General features: G+C 36.7%; 7 protein-coding genes and 2 non-coding genes across 9 annotated transcripts; 5 read left to right on the top strand and 4 right to left on the bottom strand.

Moving 5' to 3' along the window:
• Nucleotides 1-2,345: 2,345 nt before the first annotated feature.
• On the top strand, nucleotides 2,346-2,460 carry SOCG_16088. Its single transcript, XR_001202963.1, has one exon. It is a non-coding gene; the product is annotated as a 5S ribosomal RNA (ribosomal RNA).
• A 932-nt stretch (nucleotides 2,461-3,392) lies between these two features.
• Nucleotides 3,393-4,425, top strand: SOCG_02689 (uncharacterized protein; the record flags this gene model as incomplete). Its single annotated transcript, XM_013161180.1, has 5 exons — nucleotides 3,393-3,507; nucleotides 3,653-3,913; nucleotides 3,951-4,160; nucleotides 4,200-4,292; nucleotides 4,358-4,425. The coding sequence occupies 5 exons, from the start codon at nucleotides 3,393-3,395 to the stop codon at nucleotides 4,423-4,425; spliced, it is 747 nt and encodes a 248-aa protein (XP_013016634.1).
• A 158-nt stretch (nucleotides 4,426-4,583) lies between these two features.
• Nucleotides 4,584-7,826, bottom strand: SOCG_02688 (But2 family protein). Its single transcript, XM_013161179.1, has one exon. It carries the CDS (start codon nucleotides 5,784-5,786, stop codon nucleotides 5,280-5,282), a length of 507 nt encoding a protein of 168 aa, XP_013016633.1. The 5' UTR covers nucleotides 5,787-7,826; the 3' UTR covers nucleotides 4,584-5,279.
• Nucleotides 7,782-12,129, bottom strand: SOCG_02685 (uncharacterized protein). Its single transcript, XM_013161176.1, has 5 exons — nucleotides 11,801-12,129; nucleotides 11,339-11,599; nucleotides 11,093-11,293; nucleotides 10,928-11,053; nucleotides 7,782-10,870 (listed from the first exon to the last, which is right to left on the bottom strand). The coding sequence occupies exons 1-5, from the start codon at nucleotides 11,907-11,909 to the stop codon at nucleotides 10,791-10,793; spliced, it is 777 nt and encodes a 258-aa protein (XP_013016630.1). The 5' UTR covers nucleotides 11,910-12,129; the 3' UTR covers nucleotides 7,782-10,790.
• Nucleotides 7,831-8,859, top strand: SOCG_02687 (glutathione S-transferase Gst2). Its single transcript, XM_013161178.1, has one exon. It carries the CDS (start codon nucleotides 7,986-7,988, stop codon nucleotides 8,673-8,675), a length of 690 nt encoding a protein of 229 aa, XP_013016632.1. The 5' UTR covers nucleotides 7,831-7,985; the 3' UTR covers nucleotides 8,676-8,859.
• On the top strand, nucleotides 8,918-9,876 carry SOCG_02686 (uncharacterized protein). The gene has a single exon (XM_013161177.1). The coding sequence runs from the start codon at nucleotides 9,363-9,365 to the stop codon at nucleotides 9,705-9,707; it is 345 nt and encodes a 114-aa protein (XP_013016631.1). The 5' UTR covers nucleotides 8,918-9,362; the 3' UTR covers nucleotides 9,708-9,876.
• A 736-nt stretch (nucleotides 12,130-12,865) lies between the features above and the next one.
• Nucleotides 12,866-12,937, bottom strand: SOCG_16087. The gene has a single exon. It is a non-coding gene; the product is annotated as a tRNA-His (tRNA).
• Nucleotides 12,938-14,337: 1,400 nt separating this feature from the next.
• SOCG_02684 (histone H3 methyltransferase Clr4) lies at nucleotides 14,338-18,972 on the top strand. The gene has a single exon (XM_013161175.1). The coding sequence runs from the start codon at nucleotides 14,727-14,729 to the stop codon at nucleotides 16,191-16,193; it is 1,467 nt and encodes a 488-aa protein (XP_013016629.1). The 5' UTR covers nucleotides 14,338-14,726; the 3' UTR covers nucleotides 16,194-18,972.
• SOCG_02683 (meiotic chromosome segregation protein Meu6) lies at nucleotides 16,172-18,334 on the bottom strand. Its single transcript, XM_013161174.1, has 3 exons — nucleotides 17,781-18,334; nucleotides 17,462-17,732; nucleotides 16,172-17,406 (listed from the first exon to the last, which is right to left on the bottom strand). The coding sequence occupies exons 1-3, from the start codon at nucleotides 18,224-18,226 to the stop codon at nucleotides 16,417-16,419; spliced, it is 1,707 nt and encodes a 568-aa protein (XP_013016628.1). The 5' UTR covers nucleotides 18,227-18,334; the 3' UTR covers nucleotides 16,172-16,416.
• Nucleotides 18,973-19,721: the final 749 nt, after the last annotated feature.

The following is a 19,721-nucleotide window of genomic DNA, read 5'->3' as shown; positions in this document are numbered from 1 at the left end:
CAAGAAAATTCGGCAAATTTATGATGTTGTTGGTTTTAATACGGTTTTACAAAAAATGCCCACTGTTGCTAATAGCCGTTTCAACAAGCTCATCTCGCAACTGATGACACTTACTATTGTAAACGAGTAGGATCACTCAATAATTACAATTACAGATATAAGACACATGAATATATAGTAATTCGGTTTATAAAGTCCTATCAGTCGAATCTTTAGATTTTTTAAAACGTGTACTTCTAACTAGACATGAATATATCATTAAATTAGGTGCTGTTGTTTCTTCTATTGGAATTTCTATGCTCAAAACTTCTTTATTTATATTTTGTAATATGCCACTCTTTTGTATTATACGAACATAAACTTTGAGTCTTGGCAGCTGGTTATTTTCTTCATCCTCTAGTAACTCCCTTTTATGTCAAGAGCTGATTTCAAAATGCACGAAGACCGATTTGGCAAGAATTGTTTCTTTTTCTCCTTTAGTACTCGTTGCTTACATTATTAAAAATAAACCTTTTTTGGTTATATCTCTCATTTCGCAATTCCTTGGGATTCTTCTCATATTTAATTTTTCAGTTTTGGACTTCGTGTTACTTTTGCTCAGGTAAATGATAACAGAGAACACCCAAGAAGGAATACTACTGAAAGCTTTGCAAGATTAGGTGGCGGAATAGCTGCAGCATTTTTTCATGCCAAAGAATGGGAATTTTGGTTGGCAATAACTTGCAGTGGAACAGTATATTTATGAAACTACAGAGAGAATAATAAATCAGAAACAAAAGGATTTTAGTCAGCAATCTTTCAACATCTTTTCCCTGGGGTCCATTTTCTTCGAATGGTAGTTCCATCCGTAGCTTTACCTTTCTACTTAGAAATGCTATGCCTCTGAAGAGAGATTCATGGAAAGTGTTGTTTCACTTCAATGCCGCCCTCCCTTGAGGGATCATCCAGCGGAATAATAACCGAGCTTAATTCAGATAGGAATTGTGCAAGTAAACTCGACGATCTGATATACGATACTCTTTTTTTTTGCTTCTTATTATGTACTCCTGATATGCTTTTGCTTGCTATGTACTGGATATATGCAATGACTTCTCAACGGTCTGACATTATCCCGGTGTACTATGCTCTTTTGTTTTTTAAAATCAATTGCCCTTTTGGGTGTATTTTTTTTTATAAAAAAATACTTACGATAAACATTACTTTGGATAATCTCTTGCTTTTGTGGTTTAAGATGTCAAGCAGTCAATTGCTAGTTTAGCAGAACGGCTGGTCCTAATTCACCTAGCTTTTGGTTTTGTATTATGACGTCCCATATATCAGAAAATTCTTTTTCGGGGTATAGGTTTCGTTTTCTCTCCCATAACTCCTTTATGTAACCAAGATAGTAAATTGGAATTTCCGAAGTACAGGACTTAATACTTAAATGGTTTGGCATGTTCTTTTGAGATTGTGACTAGGAAGCACTTCTCTCAGCACCTACTAGGGAGCCGAAACAATCCGTACGGAGGGTAAAGCAGTCATTCCTTTTAATGTTGCACAATAGCATATTGCATCCGTTTGTAGCAGTATATTTCATTATAAAGTTTTACTTACGTATCCTTATTAGGAATGAGGAATTGGCTAGCTGGACTGTCTGTTACGAAGCTGAAGTTTTGATTCCCTGTTACATATGGCGTCAACTGCCTGAAATAGGCAAGCGACATGGGTTTTGTTTTTCCATTTCGAGAGTAACGGCTCATAGCTGAGTATGCGCTATCTTGTATCATGACATTTTGAAACAAACAAATTCGAAAATACGAACCTACAACATTTGGGAACAGAGGCTTTATTCCGCTTAGGAAGGTATAAACGAGGGAACGAATGCCCTAATTTTTTGATGTTCGCAAAGCAACAGAACTGCATACGTTCTCAATGAAGAAAAGCGGTAGTGAGAAATGAAAGAGAAACAAAAAAACGCTACTAACGGTAATGGAAGTCACGCAGCAATAGTTGAAATCGCTTCATTGACATGATTGGAATCTTTATCCAGTTTAATGTAAAGAGAAAGGAGCATAATAAGTACTTTTGTTTCATGGAAGCGTTTTCATTGAAACCAGACAATTCACTGGAGTTAAGGACCCCTGAAAATAGTATTGGAGATATGGTTTGCTACACAACCTGAGTAGCCGAAATCCATTCGTATGGTATGGCATAAGAAGAATATCCACTGCTACGACTCTGCTTCTTGAACAAATCAACACCAATATATCCTAAGGAAGTTCATTTTTATACCACCTTAAAAAAGATGTAATCTCATTTGAAAGCTACACAAGATTATTGATTTATACTTAGTTACAAGGTTGTCTACGGCCACACCTAGGCGAAAACACCAGTTCCCGTCCGATCACTGCAGTTAAGCGTCTGAGGGTCTCGTTAGTACTATGGTTGGAGACAACATGGGAATCCGGGATGCTGTAGGCTTTTTACCGTTTATTTTTGTTTTGATTTAAATTCTATGTTTATTTTTATTTTGTATGGACGGCACGAGTTTTTCGTTTTGATCGGAATGGTCCTTTGACTTAACTGGTACTAACGGAAGCACACAAGCCGCATATTACAATGGTCATCTTTGATTCAGAATCGAATCGTTTTTTCATTTCAATAAAGTACACAAACAAATGACCAACCAAGAAGAAACTATGCAGGCGCACTTGACCATACTAGCAAGTGATGATAATGATGGCCTTATGATATCGACAAGATGAAGCGCAACAGAAAAGCGGTCACCATCCAAGACATAGTTTGTCCCTATGCTCAATAAAAGGTAAATAAAACGTAAACACATACATGCTGAAGAGTTCATCGATCGTCCGGCGCACATTCTCCCGAACAACTATTAAATCAGGTTGTTTCTTTCCGACAGCATTCTAAATCCTGAATCTGTAGCAATAGCTGCTACTACAGCTGTTCCTGAAAGAGCTACGCTGGTTTGGCTAATAAATAGGTACAAAACGCACAGCCCTGACTGTTCTTTGTAACGCTGGTTCTATGTTTACATTTTGTAATAAATGATGTTTTAGTATGATAATATTCCAATTGTCGCAATGGGACTACCATTAAATAATCGTAACGAGGATGTGACCAGTCGGTGACATAATGTCGCTGCTTATGAAATTGAGACATGCGAAAAGCCAAGTACCATGAGTTATTCAACTACGCTTCATCTTTTGAGAGGAGTTTTCCTTTGAGCAGTGTTATTATTTTGTATTTATAAAAAAGGAGTAATTTCTTTTTGACCGATCCACACGAATTGTGAAATTAGTACTCGCGGTCATTGTTGGGTGATTCTAGCTGAATTCGGTTCATTTGTAAATCTTGGTGTTCTTTTGATTTACTAGGTTGCCATTGTTAAAATGAAAAACAAATATACTCCTGTTTCAGATTCTGATGACTCTTTCAAAGTGCTCAATGATGAAAAGTCAGACGCTAGATCTTTAGATGGTACTGGTACGCCTCCTCCGTACTCAGGTAAGATTTATTGAAATAGAAAGGAACAAACGAATGTCGATTGCTTCAATATCCATAAAAGTCTGCAATTCCTTGTAAACAGACCCGACAAACGCTCCATCCTTTCTCAAACAACAAGAGCATTCATCACTAATACATTCATTAGCTCCGAACAAATTTATTGATTTAGAAATGGCTGATGGATCCACTCAGCATTCTGCCCAAGAGTCCACTAACAATATTGGGTCGGATTCGACATATTCAAAGTGGGTTTCAGCGAATATCTTCTTTTTTTGCGTCTCTTGGGTACATTGGGGCTTATGGTATTCTTCTCGTAATGTTCTTTATTTCAAGGTTCCTGTGAGGACACAAGACTTTTGGGGACTTTTTGGCGGATTTATTGGAGCGATATCACTATTTCTCTATTGTAAGTTAGTGCTATCTTTTATTTTACTAACTATTAGCAATGTCTCAATTTCCTAAAGAATGGTTCAAGCAAACTGGTAAAGTGCTGTCCAACATGTGTGCCGCAGCATTATATGTGTGTTTTCTCAATGTCCCCGGTTTCTCCATGTATTATACAGCAAAAAAGATAATGCAATTTGAAAAGATAAATAATCGTTTTTTCTACGTTGTTTGTTTTGTTGATTTTGTCTTGTTTGTTTTTATTTCGAGTATGCCATACAACCTGCGAAATATTCTAACTGTTCTAGTGAATCCAATTGCCCGTGAACGACTTAGATTGTTAGTCATTGATATAGGAAACGGTGCAAACGGCATAGGAAATTCTGTGAATCGTGTTTTTGGTATGTACACTACGTGAATGCTTCCTATCATAGAGTAATTATTAAAATTAAAAGGAATAATCAAGGAGATGAAGCACCTCAGAACGAAGAAATAGAACTTCAACCTCTTGCTGAGCAAAGTGGTGAAGTTTGAGTGTGAATTTCACCGAACCTGCTTTCATGCTCACTCATTTTGATGCTTTTACGACAACAATGTGAATCAATAGAATAGAGAAAGACAGTTTGTTTATTTTTAAAAATATAAAAACATTCTCCTTTCCGCCGTGGAAAACAGCCAAAAAATAGAGCTGAGTAGGGATGGAGTTAAAGGACATCAAGTTGACACAATGCTAAATACCGTCAGTTACAGCAAAGAAAAACCAATTTTATTACTTCTACAAAGCGAATCAACATTTACGGCCACACCTAGGCATCCTATCACTGCTGTTAAACCATCTGAGGGTCTCGTTGGTACTATGGTTGCAGACAACCTGGGAATCCGGGACGCTGTAGGCTATCTACAACCTTTTAAATGCTTTTTATTTTTTAGATTTTTCTTGTATTGTTTGCAAATGATGAGAGAAGCCATCGCGTAGTTGTGCTGTCACTTTACGAGTGACAAAGCGCAGGTGTATACCTGTAGTATACTTTAAAGGAGACGATAGTTCAAAGTGGTTTAAAAGTCAAGAGTGAAAATGAAAGTGATACTCTGTACGTGGAAGCCTAGCGTAATAAATTAGAGATGGGATTTCGTGACATCAACTATACAATTCTAGTAAGTAGACAGCTTTCATAGGTTGGTGAGTTCGCGGTAGAAGGGTCCAAATTGACTACAAGATTCTAAAAGAGATGGAATTGTAAGGCTGACAATGAGAAATGCTTCAATTGATGCAAAGTTATCATGATTAAAAAACGATCGTTAGCTAACGAGGATGAAGATCGAGTTGAATCGAACTATGAAGATAAAGAGAATTAAAAGTAGATGCAATGTTAGTATGAAAACATAATTTAAGGAAGAGTAGCCCAAGGAACAAACCAAATGCAATCGTTACCGTTGCCCTTACCATAGTAAATTTGATAGACTTGGGTGGTGTTGGGAACGGGACAGGCCACAGGATAATCGTAATCTTTCAAGTAAATATTATAGGACTCGACGCCAGTGCCTATAACAGGTTTGGCTTTAAAGCCTTCCAAGGGAGCGCTCTGCGTAGACTCAAAAGTAAGAGCGCCATCTTTGTCAAGATGAGCAGGATTGTTTCCGTGAGATAGTTGACCATCCTTGAGACGAAAACCATGATGTATGTCAAGGCCAGGAACTTTTGTTTCACCAACGATCAAAACATGGCCAGACTGATCAACATAGAGTGAATGTAAGTGAACGGATTCTTGACCGGAGTGAATAGCGGTGATACTGAATTCCTTGTCGATAGTCGATGTCAAGTTTGTAGCTGGAGCAGCCAAAGCAAGAGTAGCACCGACAATGGTGAAGAAAAAGGCAGACAAGGAGAACTTCATTATAAAAATTCAAGTTTCAAAAAGAAATGTTTTCAAGAAATGAGAAAAATCAAAATTCGTTTAAACCAAAGGATAAAAGAGAAATAAAAAAAATCAATCCGAATAAAAACACACAAGTGGATCGATATGTATTCGATGGTTTCAAGGAACGGAATCACTGCCTTTATATAGCAGTTGAAATTGATCCAATTGTCATTTTTATTATGAAATCTGAACAAACAGCAAATTATGAAAGCAGATGGCTACCCGATCTAGACAAGGAAAGAAAGCTGGTATTCAAGTCGTACAAGACTAATTATCCTGCATTTCGTAATGAGAGAGCATAGTAAACAGTAACCAAGTTCTTCCTGTGTTCCCATGACAATGATAGTATCGTCCATGCAAACCAGGAATGACTTACATTGGGTCGGGTTACCGTACCCCTTTCCATAACAAGTTATGAAACCAACCAGCATAAAGTACAAATCTGATTTTGTGTTGTCATAGCGTCAGTTGTAAGGAGTAGTAGGAAGAAGTCTTGATCCGGTTGCTTGCGTTCCTTGAAAACATTCAAACCATTTTCATTCTAGGGGTCATATGGGTTATTTGAGTTACGATGACTTGAGTTGGGTTGAGTTGCTTGGGTTTTATCGTAAAGTTTGAATCAAGGACCATCCGGATTTATTGAAATGAAGAATTTCTCTAGCTGAAAGCAATTTTTTTCTTGATTTCTTTCTTTCTTTCTAAAATTGTTTCTTTGAATTCCACTATAGTTGAATTTTCAACTCTTTGTTTGAACGAACGGTATACTACAAAGCATTCTTCCATTTCAGCTTTTTTTGAGTGTAGACTGTAGACCCCAGGACATGGAATTGACCAACAGTAAGAAAACTTGTGCCATGGAAATTTGTTTCAACCATAATACAAGCAAAAACGCTCTTGGCTTTAAACATCAATGATGATTTACGTTTATGAAAAGTAAACGAAAAGGAACAAATTTTATCGAAAACTTGACATCTTGGATGCTTATAACTACAAGGGAACAGAATAGAACGAAAGAAAATGGTTGTTGGAGACTATAACAAAAGATGGATTCGCTCAGAAGAAAAAAAAAAAAAAAGAAATTAAAAATGAAAATGAAAATGAAAATAACTCCCTAAAAAACAAGAAAAATCCAAACCAACGAAAAAGATGATATTTTGCTAACGATAAATACCTTTGCCAGCATAATTAATTTCCTATAACTATTCCAAAAAATAAAATTACTTAGGTAATCTTCACAAAAGTAAAGGTAGACAAGTTATAGTCTGATCCATCGTGTGAACGTTGTTTTATGTCAAGTTCTAGTAAATATTTCATGAGAGCTCCATTTCCACTATGTTCCATCGATGGGTGTGCTACTTGAAATTTGTCGAGCTTATTGCTTTTGGTCACCAAAATTGTTCGGTCTATTGTAATAATAAAACATTAGTCGAAATCCAATTCTAGATTCTATTCATCGTTTGGGTTTATGTAGTCTTCAGACCGCAACATTTCCTTGGGATTCTATGTGCAATGCACTAGAAGAATTCCTGACTATCCTGACGCCCTATACTGGATGCAAAGTTGTTCCAAGTGTAGGATCAGCAGTTTCAATTCTTTCTCTATTTTTATTCCTTTATGTAATTTACGATCACTATGCATGTATTAGAGAGGCAACCACTAATCCATATGTAGTTCCAAGTTATTATTGATGATAATGTAGTATTCCTAAATGAAACATTGGAAGTAGCAGATTTAATTCAATTCGATTCAACTGAGTCGAATGCCCTCATCACATTCTTCTGTTCACAAACACAACATGCATTTCATTCTTTTCCATTTAAAATCCCATTGACATGGGTTAATTCTGGTGTTTTTAAACAAGTAATAATCTCAAATTTAATGATTTCAATTTATATATGCTTTCATGCAGAAAACAAAAAGGAAAACAAAAATTCACATTCTATCAATCATAAAAAGATGATTTCTTTCTACCTTTTTTCTTTCCCCAAGAAGCTGCAGAATTTCCTAGAAATAATGACTACACATGTTTTAGTAAGCAATTCCCATCATAACGAGGAAACATCTCATATTTAGTCAGCAATGAGCAATAAAATCTCGTTATCAAGCTAAATACAGTCCTATATATTGCAAGACCAAGCTGAAAAAAAGTTATCCTTAAACACAATTTCTTTCACGATGGCTCAATTTACTCTTTTCGCTCACAAAAGTGGTCCTAACCCTTGGAAGGCAGTCGCTGCCTTGCGAGAATTAAACCTTTCTTACGATATTGTATACCTTGATTTTGCCAAGAATGAACAAAAGAGCGAAAAGCATCTTGCTCACAATCCTAACGGCAGAGTTCCTACATTGATCGATCATCAAAACAACGATTATACAATCTGGGAATCCGATGCTATTTTGGCTTACTTGACAGACATTTACGACAAGCAAAGAAACATTTCTTTACCCCATGACGATCCTGAATACCATCATTTGCTTCAATATCTCTTTTTCCAATCTTCTGGTCAAGGTGTCATTTGGGGTCAAGCGAATTGGTTCAACCATTTCCATCCTGAGCCTGTTGCATCAGCCGTCACTAGATACAGAAATGAAACCAAGCGTGTCCTCGGTGTCTTGGAATCTATTCTTCAAGACAAGGAGTACCTTGTCGCTGGCAAGTACACAATCGCCGATTTGTCTTTTGCACTCTGGAACAACACTCTTCCAATGATGTTTGGAAAGGGAAAGCATGAATTCAAGGAGGAATTACCTCAATTGGATTTTGAAAAGGAGTTCCCCAAAACCTATGCTTGGCACCAACGTCTTCTTGCTCGTCCTGCCGTTTCTGCCACTTTGAAGGAACGCCTCCAGGCTCTTCAACAATAAACCAACTAGCAAAACAGGTAATTGAAACTCCCCTCTTTTTATTTTAATGTATGCAACGATCATTGATCATTGTCTTTAGTTTCATAGATTCAAAGTATCCGAATATGAATGAATGACTTTATTGACTTTTTTGTACAAACAGTTCTCAAATGAAAGCTTCCATGTTGACTTCACTAATTCCGACAAAAATTAAGTTTATTTATTCATTCGTAACTCATATTTAATGTATTATTCTCCAAAATGCTATTTAAAAGAGGGACGTTTTTGTACAATGACAACCATTCCATTACGTTCGACAATACAAACATATAAAATATATAAATATTTGTATAAAACCAACAGAAAAAGTAATAGTCATTCGTACATGAATTCGTTCTCGATGACACGGTAATCCATGTCAGACATTAAGCTAGAAGTAAGTTATGAGGCAGAGCAAAATGTGAATTGTTTCATCAATCATCTATTTCCAATATATAATCTTCACATTGTTCTTTTTTTTTTCTTTCAAAAAATATAATGTTTGGTGTCGATTCATCCCGGCAGTGTATTTTTATTACTTGAGGTATATTCTACCTATGATGAAAACAATCATTTTCGTCCAGTATTATTTGTATGTTTTCTAACCATCCGCATTTCCTTCGTATCTCCATTTCTGCAGCAAGAAGAGACGCATAGTTTCAGGCACCGATGCTCGGTTCTGTTTACCACTTATTTGATGTTCATACCTGTGGGTTGAATGAAAGAGTCGATCCTACGCCAATTCTTAAGGGTGTCGTTTCTGAGAATAAAATTCTGAAGAGTCATTCCTTACACCAGTTACGGAGAGGAACTCGTCATTTTTGTCTCTTGATGCTGTTGTCTATTTTCAAGTCTGAAACTCTCGAACCTATTCACGAAAGTGGTTCCAAAGGCTCCATTTGGAATGATGCTTATAATCAAGAGCAGCTAGATCCTCTCATGATTGATGCTGTCAGAAGACCGATTTTGTTCTACTTTTATGTCATAAAAAGAGCATCTGATGTATCAGCTTAGTTCATTCGGGATATCCTTTTCTTTTGTCATCGTCGCCGCTTCCTGGAACGAAGAAAACCTGCATATCATTTCCTTCATCTAAATCTATTTGTTTCTTTTCTTTTCATGTTTCCAAACACTGCAAACGGATCCGCATACATAATTTTGGTCAAAGCCATTTGAAAAAGACAAGCACAAACCAAACTTGTAGCACAAATAACAATGTAAATATACCACAGAGATTATTAACAGCGGATAGTGTAAACCGAGACTGAATAATTGTCTATCATGTTGTATAAACATCAATGACTAGTTTGAAAGAAGACATGCTCGTCTTACGGTGATGAAATCATCTCGAAATGAATGGCAATTTCGTAGAACAGAAGAAGAGCAACGATAAGTCAAATCAAAAATTTCGTTGTTCTCTTCCTGACACCGTACTTGGGTTTTCAGTTTGGTTGCTAGAAAAATTAATCCTGTTAGTAGCAAAAAACATTCAAAAAAGAAATCTCAAGAGAACTCCAAAAACCAAGAAAAGCGAAAGAGCCTACAGCATCCCGGATTCCCATGTTGTCTCCAATCGTAGCACTAACGAGCCTTCAGACGGTTTCGCTTACTGCAGTGATCGAGCGGGAACTGGTGTGCTGTTTATGTCTAGGTATAACCGTAAACGTTCGTTCCGGTCGGTAAAATTACTACAAGTTCAGTCGTGATCCAGTAAGGACGTTCTTACATTTTGTAGTGAAAGACTCTTCTGTATGATGACATTGCAATATTCCGGCCTTGACTAATTTATAAAAGACATGCAATTACACGACACTATGTTGAAGCTATAGTTAATCACGGCAGAATTTTCTTTAGAGTACTTAAATAATCGTTAAAAAGGGTGTCCAATTCGATTCACAAAGCATAAACAACGATATTGCGTAACGAATTAAAAAGATTCATGAAAGAGTGAATGAGAAAAGCAACTTAAGCCGTCTTATTAAGATAATGCTTACTTTGGGGGATAATGCGAATGCAAAGTTGATGGACTGCAATATTGACATGAATCCTTTCAAAGAAAATGCGAATTATGAAAACGTAAACCAGGTTCGTTAAAATTCAAACTTCACCACTTTGCTCAGCAAGATGTTGAAGTTCGATTTCTTCGTTCTGAGATACTTCATCTCCTCGATTTGTTCCTTTTAACTTGGTTAATAATCGCTCTATGATAGGAAGCATGAACGTAGTGTACATACCAAAAGCAAGATTCACAGCATTTCTTATGCCGTTTCCTATGGCATTTGCGCCATTTCCTATGGCATTTGCGCCGTTCCCTATATAAATGACTAATAATCTAAATCGTTCACGGGCAGTTGGATTCACTAGAACAGTTAGAATATTTCGCAGGTTATAAGACATACTCCAAAATAAAACAAACACGGCAACGTTAACAAAGCAGACACCATAGAAAGCAATATCGTTCATCTTTTCAAATCCTATTATTTTCTTTACATTACGATAGAATACGAAACCAACGACATTCAGAAGACCCGTATATATCACTGCGACACACATGTTGCACCCAGCTTGGGTGAACCATTCGGGATACGTTACAAGAATCGCTAAAAATAAGTCAGTTGTTTGAGAACAAGATATTCTTAACTTACTTAATAGGAAAATAAAAATAGATCCGATAGAAACGCCAGCAAGCCCGTAAAAAGCTATTGAATACGGAGAAACCTTGTAACCAAAAATTATGGCTAGACAAACAACATTATAAAATAGTATAATAGTCGCTGTGCCTATGGAAAAGTTTTTCCACCACTTCTCATTTGTTAAAGGATCCGACCTGGTGTTATCAACAGATTCTTGGGCGGAATTCTGAGCGGATCCGTCAGCCATTTCTAAATCGATAAATTTGTTTGAAGCTAATGAATGTATTAGCAGCTGAAGTTTTCGTTCTTTGTGAAAGGAAGGAGACATTCGTCCTGTTGTTGACAATTATCGACAAGGTTAAAAACAACAAACAAATAAACAAATAGGATTCCTCAGTAAGAAATCTCCATAACTGGATTACAAACAGGAAATATAAACAAACACCATTACCTTTCCATTTCAATAAATCTTACCTGAATACGGAGGAGGCGTACCATCTGCAGAATGCGTGTCTGACTTCTCATCAGTGAGCGTTTTCAAGGACTCCTCAGAGTCTGAAACAGGAGTGTATTTATTCTTCATTTTTGCAATGGCAAACCAAAAACCAAAAGAACACCAATATCTATAGCTAGTTCGAAATTAACTAGAATTACCAAGAAAAGTCCGTAGAAATCGGTTCCACCTTTCAGATATCTTTAAAAAAAAAAAGTAATCGTTCCCTGTTTCTAAAGAAAGGCAATCTTTTGAGTAAAAATCTGTCTAAAACCAAAGATAGTAACGAAAAAAAAATCTTGGTAATGGCCTTTCGCATGTTTCAATTTCATAAAGCAGCGACATTATGTCACCGACTGGTCACATCCTCGTTACGATTATTTGACATTCGTCGTTCACCGTGGCTTCTAGTATGGATAATACAAACGAATCGATTATTACAAAAAGTAAACAAAGAACCTTTCATCAAAAAAATACAGATTGTATACTTAAAATAATATATATACGAAATAGGAATTAAAAATAACTTTATTGAAAGACGCAGTGACTTGACTTTATGAATTTGAGGGAAAATTCAGCAATAAAAGTTTGAGACTCTACATTGTCGTGTATACTTTCAGCATTCGTAAACATTTATTATTTTGAAACAATGTTCTCTAAAAGATTCTTTGAAGAAATCTTTCCATCTAGGGGTTTTAAACGCAGTGGATGTTGATGTAGATGGAAAGGAAATCTTTGTTATGCTGGGTCCGGTCTTCTGTTTTTCCTCTAGCTTGGGATATGCTTGTTTTTGTTTGCCTTTATTCATTACACCGCTTTTCCATGACTATACTCTTGATTGAGGTCCATTGCTTTAGCTTTTTCCATATGCAAAACATCACCTAACTCAAAGTACCATGGCGATCAAAAGGAAATCCAAAAAAAGGTAAAAAAAAAAACAAAAAAAACGAAGGAAAATCCTACAGCACCCCGACGAATATTTTTATTAATTAATAGTACATCCATAAAAGCCAAATCGCCCTTTCCTTAGAAGGACAAGGAAGAACTGCCCACACCAGGAATCGAACCTGGGTCGCATCGGCCACAACGATGAGTCTTAACCACTGGACCATGTGAGCTCGTATGTTTGACTAAAAAAATAACCATTATTATTAAAGAGTATTATTCTGAATATACCAAATATACTTGGCTTATTGAAGACGAATATCTGACTTTCAATCTAAACAGGGATTTTTTTTTTGTCCTATATCATTAGTTTTGAATGCATTAACGTAATTAACAGCTATTGCTGATACACAGAAATCAAAATTGATAGTAATTACTTTATCCAAACGATCACGAAGAGTTTCAAGCATTCGCTTATTTATAGTCTTTTATAATCCGGCTTCTTAGTGAATCTTTCACTTGTATCAGAAGTATGCATTCTTGTGACGATAAGTTGCTAATACCAAAAGGTACCGTTTTCGTAAATGGTAAGCAAATTTCGAAAGGCTCGTCCGGTGCATCTTTTCCGATTGGTAAACTCTTAGTTCCTTCATCCTGTTTCACTTTCAGTAATTTCTCTATTTGTATTGCGGAGCTAAGTGTGATAGAAGGTTAACGCTTGTATATTGTCGAGTAGATTCGCACTAGACATAGAATGCTCCCACAATTTTATCTTTCTTTTAAACATTGAGTATCATTCTGATATTTCACTATAGCGTTACAACAGGTAGGTCTTTGAATATATAAAATTTCATCCATTCTTTAGTAAAGGAAGATTCGTATATCGGGCAACTGTACTCACCTCAGCATGGATTTTCACATCTATCACTATAATAACTTATCCCTCCATGCAGCCGTAAAATGGAATACTGGCTCTTTGAGCAGTAGTCATCGTCGTAATGGTAACCCAATTACTTCTCATACCGAAACAGTTTCTCACTTGTGAACACAATACGAAACATAAAAGCCGACGTGCCTGTGAAGACAGGAGGTTTATAAATCTCGTAAGCAATATGCGATGTAACGACAATACAGAGTTTATCTTTAAGTAGGATACTTCTATTGACCTCCTCATTGTTCACATCAAATATATGGCAGGAATTGTTCTGCTTCCCATCATCAAGATACATGCAACTTATTTCCTTTATTCGTCCTCTAGTTAATCCGAAATACTCATTGGTGTTTACAGGGTTCGATAGCTGCACCGTCAAGTGTCAATCCCAACTCGTTGGTAAACTGTTTTACAACTTTCGGTAGACAAGGGACATTTAGACCTAGAAGATATTATAAGGCCTCGAGATTCCGACTCGTACTGTGTACATAATCAGGACACAGAAATATGACTAGAATAATACGCATTCACATACTATTGTCAAACTGAACTTCAATGGAGATAGATGAAGAATATAATGAAGAGAGGTTGTTGTATCCACTTTAATTCAGAGTGAACATAAGTGGAAAATAAGTTCCAAAAGAATGACAAAAAGCTAATACTGAAAGTTTTAAAATTCAGTTCATTCCTGTCCTATATGTAAGGAAACAAACGAATTATTTACTAACGAGGTTGACAAGTTTCATTAATTGTATTGTGATGGTAAACGACTTCATTATTCTGATTTCTTACTCTTACCCACTTGCAACCAAGTCGTAGTAGTAGCTACCGACAGCTGTTGGAAAGGATTCTTCCTTCAGCATTCTACAATTATTTTCCTGTATGTCTGCATTTCATGTATTATAGTGGTGCTTCTTAAGGGAGCAAATCTTTAGAAAAGTATTGGGAGTTTGTAATATAATTTTCCACGCGTTGTCTAAAAAATTCTCTCGTTTTTTTTCTTTCTTCTTGTTTGCATTTTTCTTGGTTAAATTGCATTCTGTTTAGATTGCTATATAGTTTTCTCGAAGGCAACTGGTCTTGTTCGGTAAATGCCTTCAAAAGAATATGAGGTGGAAAAAATTGTTGACGAAAAATTGGATCGTAATGGCAAAGTGAGACTCTATAGAGTACGTTGGCTAAATTATTCTGCTCGTAGTGACACCTGGGAGCCACCAGAAAACCTTTCGGGTTGTCCTGATATCCTTGCCGAGTGGAATCAGAAGGTGCAAAAAATTCAAACAGCCGCTATTCCAAAAAAAGGAGTCAAAGCACCTTCTCGTCAAAAGCCCAAACAGCATGCATTACCTTTACGTAGGGAGGCTCGTTCTAACCATACGGTTTCCAACTGCAAAAACAATGAGAGGGTTTCCAAGCAAACGGTAAGCACCGCTCGTAAGCGTACTTCCTCTGTTTCATCTGGTCGCGAAAGGCGTTATTCTCCCGTATCGAAACGTCGTTCGATCAAATCTAATAATTTGGAAGTAGAAGAAAAAAAGGAAATGACCAAGGAAGTACCAAACGAAGAATGTAACGTTTCAAAATCCATAATTCATTCTTTTCCTGACTCTGAACCCGTCCGTACCACATCTATGTCCACTCCAAGTGACCGATCCAATCCGGTAAAGCAATTGACATATGAGTCTCTTTCTTTTTACGAAAAGAAGGAACTATTTCGAGAACGGTTAAGGAATTTAAAAGGACCGGAAATTACTTTAGTTAATGAAGTAGATGATGAGCCTTGCCCTTCTCTAGAGTTTCAGTTTATTACAGAGTACCGGCTTACTAAAGGCGTCATTCCCCCAGATCCCAATTTCCAATCTGGCTGCAACTGCCCTGCTGATGGTTGTGACTTAAATTATCCTTCGCGATGTGAATGCCTGGATGATTTGGAGGAGCCGAAATATTTTGCCTATGATGCTCAAGGAAGAGTTCGGCTCGATGCCCCCGCCGTCATTTATGAATGTAATTCCTTTTGCTCTTGTCCATCGAGTTGTCCTAATCGTGTAGCACAGCGCGGCCGTACTCTTCCCTTGGAGATTTTTAAAACTAAGGGAAAGGGTTGGGGGGTTCGTTCTCTTCGATTCATTCCCTCCGGAAGGTTTATTACTTGTTATTTGGGTGAGGTAATTACTTCCGAAGAAGCCGCTAAGCGTGACAAGAATTATGATCAGGATGGTATCACTTATTTGTTTGACTTGGATATGTTTGAAGACTCAAGCGTTTATACAGTTGATGCCCAAAACTATGGTGATATCTCCCGGTTCTTTAATCATTCTTGTTCACCCAATCTAGCTATTTATTCTGTAATACGTAATCATGGATTTAGAACCATTTATGACCTTGCCTTCTTTGCTATAAAAGATATAGAGCCTCTAGAAGAACTAACCTTTGACTATGCGGGCGTAAGAGATAACACTTCACAGTCTACGCAACAGTCCCAGCAAACGCGGTCTTCCAAAATACGAAGAAAATGCAAATGTGGAGCACTGAATTGTCGCGGATGGCTATTTGGATAGGGTTTATGAAAGTGTACGCTACATACTAATTCAGTGTCTGTCCTAAATACTTATGAAATATACATTTTTGTTATAATTGCATCTTGTTATCAATTAATAACTATATAGATTCCTCATTGAAAACAAATAGTTTATACTATTTGTATGGAAAAAAGCGACAGAAGAGAATAATGGCCGCTGCCGTAGTATTATATAACGATTTCATCGTCTGATTAAAGTGAGTTTAGGCAGCAACCTCAGGGACGGTGGGTTCATGATTAGGTTCCGTTGCTACAATGTTTGGAGTGCTTTGTTCAGGAAGGGTTAGTTCATTGACATCCTTAGTAGTAGAGGTATTATCGTTTGCTGTCTTTACAACGGGAGTGCTTGTTGGAGTAGGTGGTTCTTCCGGTTTCTCAGCAGCTTTGTCAGCAGTGGGAGATGCTTCTTCAACATCAGTAGGCTTATCTTGTTTTTTCTTGTGAACGAATTCAGTGAGTTTGCGGGAAATTGAGGTAGGTAAGTACTCAAGTTTTGCCTTCGTATGCTCAAAAGATTGATCTGCCTTGTTTCCTTTATCGGTCGGTACTGCTTCGTCGGGCTTCGTACTTTTTGGGACCTTAGGAGTCTTCCATGATTTGGAGTATGCAAGTAAACCAAATCCACGCTTCTTGCTTGGACTGTCCTCAACGTTATCGTGAGCTTCAGTATTAGCTCCCTCAGCTGCTTCATCATGTTGATTAACAGTCTCTGCAGGAGCCTCGGTCGAATCTTCAGGTGCAGCAGCATTAGTAGCTTCTTCGGTAGCTGCTTCCTCGGGATTCTCCTCTTGAATCTTCTCATGATCTTTGCCTTTCAAGAGATGATGGAGAAACTCGATTACATTGTCTTTGGGACTCGTTGGTTCACCCTTGTCTGCAGCTTCAGATGAAGGTACTTCATCTTTAGTGGTCGATTTTCCTTTAAAGGATGGGAAAATAGAGCGCAAAATTTCCAGGGGACTCGTTCCAGAACTGTTTGCGATCTTGTTTAGTTTATTCAAGGATTCGCTATAGGTACTTGAAGCCTCAAGCTTAGCTTTAATTTCTTGCTTTTGGGAAAGAATAGCGTTAAGGTCTTTGATCCAAGCATCTCGAGTTTCAACGTTCGATGCCTCCAATGTTTCAGTTTTTCCGCTTTCGAAATACAATAAAAACTTGTTTCCGTTACCGGCCTCCACTTTATCAACATCCAACTTTATACTTTGTTAATATCTTTGAATTAAAATTAAAATAGTGAAATTCACTTACCAAAGAAATAATACCACTGGGGACGCTAGTGCATTGAGATTTTGAGTAAAAAAGCAATCCCTTGCAACCTTCCACAGCTTTGGCAATTCTATCCACGTATAAGCTTTGAGAACTGGAAGAAGAAGACTCATTAGCTTGTTCAGAGCTCAATGAAGGATCATCTTCAGGTTGCTTATTAAGGGATCCCTGGAAGTGCTTCTTGTAATAATAATTAAGGTTTTCTAAAGGCATAGGAGCATCTTTAATAAAGAAGTATCTTTTAATGACATGACTATATATGGTTAGAGTGTGATTTCTTTTTGTTTCTTTAGTGACTTACGGGATAAGACCGTTTGAACGGCAGTACAAATAACCTCCGGCAAGGTATTCACTTGGATTAGTTTCCTTGGCTACGGATTCTGTTTGTGTCTTATCCTGTTCTACAGCAAGACTTTCTTTGGGTGCACTGGCTTCCTTTGTAGTCTCTTCCTTAGTTTGCCCAGTCTCCTTTACTGGTTCGGCTTCGGTTTCGGGTTCAGCCTTTGCTTCAATTGCTTCTTGTTCAGCAGAAGCTGTAGTTTCTTTTGCTGGTTCGCATGTTGTTTCTGCTTCAGCTGTAGGTTCACTTGTTGCTTGCTCAGGAGAAGTGGAAGGTTCCTTTACGTCCGATGAAATCTCCTCCTTGGCTTGAACAGGTTCCGGATGGACTTCAGGATGCTGCTGCAAATGTTCAGTAGTTGGTTGATCAACCTGTTCAGGTCGTGCTTCAGGGCTTTGAGTAGACATGCTACAGAATCAAACAAAGCGTTTAACGACTCAATCTTGGGCAATTGGAAAAGTTAGTGTTGGTTAAAGGAAGGTTGGAATGCCCCTCATCCTCAGTTTGTACATGCGTTACGGGGTACATAAACAAACAAACAAACAAACAAAGGAACAAAGAAATAAACAAACAAAAACAGTCGGACATTTAAAGAAACATAAAGCATTTTTGTATGTATAACTAATCATATTTTAATTAAATTTGTGCATTTTTTTACTCGATTTGTTAAGTTTTCAATTTCGTGAGCATACGATCCTCATTTGAATGCTTTTCCATGCTAAGAAGGAAAATGGACAGCTTAACATATGAGCTTTCCTATTCTGTATGATTTGCTCTTATTTATTAAATATAATTTGGCTACGCTTACGGTTGTCTTCTTTCTGTCCTGGTTTGGTTACTTAATAATACTTGCACCTCGGCCATTATCATTTTCTCTTCTCCTTGTGTATAGATTCAATTGACTTGTATGTTATTCTTCTCAACTTCATAATTTATTTATTTTTATGAAATAACCCTAGGGTGCGTGCGGCATCTGTTGTAAAGAAAGCTTTTGAAGTCTGAGTTCTTTACATTATGAAGTAAAGGACTAAATTTTTTTTTCTTATGTAACAATCATAGCGAGCTACATATACAATCTACGTCTTTGACTTTGTTCAATGCAAAATGGGTTGTAAAACAAATAAATTATACACTTTTGTTTGGAAATACCATAATTGATTTATTTGTTTACTGTTTACCGCTATGGTCAGTGGTTTATTGTAATTATAATGACTATTCACAAAGTCACACGTACATTGAAAAAGTAACATGAAAATGTAAACACTAATAAAATAATAAAAATAAAAAATCGAAAAGACTATATCAACGAACATTATATATATCGATTTCTGGTAGACAATAGACATTTAATTTTTATTTTTTTATTTTTTTTTTAAAAAAAAAATTTTTTGAATCGGAAACGGATTTCGTTTACTTTTCTACTTCTTGTTCCTATATCTGTCCAGTCCAAAAAAAAAAATTACTGAGTTTCTTATTGCAATAAGAAAAATACAATAAAATGTTATACGATACAATAAAATAAAGTAGAAACAAACCATATAGTAATGTTCCTATGCATCACATGAACCAAATTCGTACACTATATAACATTGTTTATGTTACTTACGTTCTGCGAATGAATTGAAAGCTTTCGAATATATCCCAGATAGCACACTTATAACTCATGAGGGAGCAGTTATTCTTTGTATTAAAATCTATTAAGCATAACAGCATAGCCTGCTACTCTACGAAGATATTTCAGTCATGTCAAAGGAGACATTGGTTATTAGCATCATGACCTTCTCTAAAACGGCTGTAAAGAATGAAAATAAAATCTGTTTTATTAGACTCTTTCAAATACAAAAAGAACGAACGTATTTTATTCTCAATCGTTTTTCGACTCAAGACACAGAAGTAACATAA

Source organism: Schizosaccharomyces octosporus, assembly GCF_000150505.1.
Source record: "Schizosaccharomyces octosporus yFS286 unplaced genomic scaffold supercont6.1, whole genome shotgun sequence".
In the NCBI taxonomy this organism is placed as follows: domain Eukaryota; kingdom Fungi; phylum Ascomycota; class Schizosaccharomycetes; order Schizosaccharomycetales; family Schizosaccharomycetaceae; genus Schizosaccharomyces; species Schizosaccharomyces octosporus.
The sequence above is the reverse complement of the archived record's forward strand: the minus strand, read 5'-3'. Positions and strand labels throughout refer to the sequence as shown.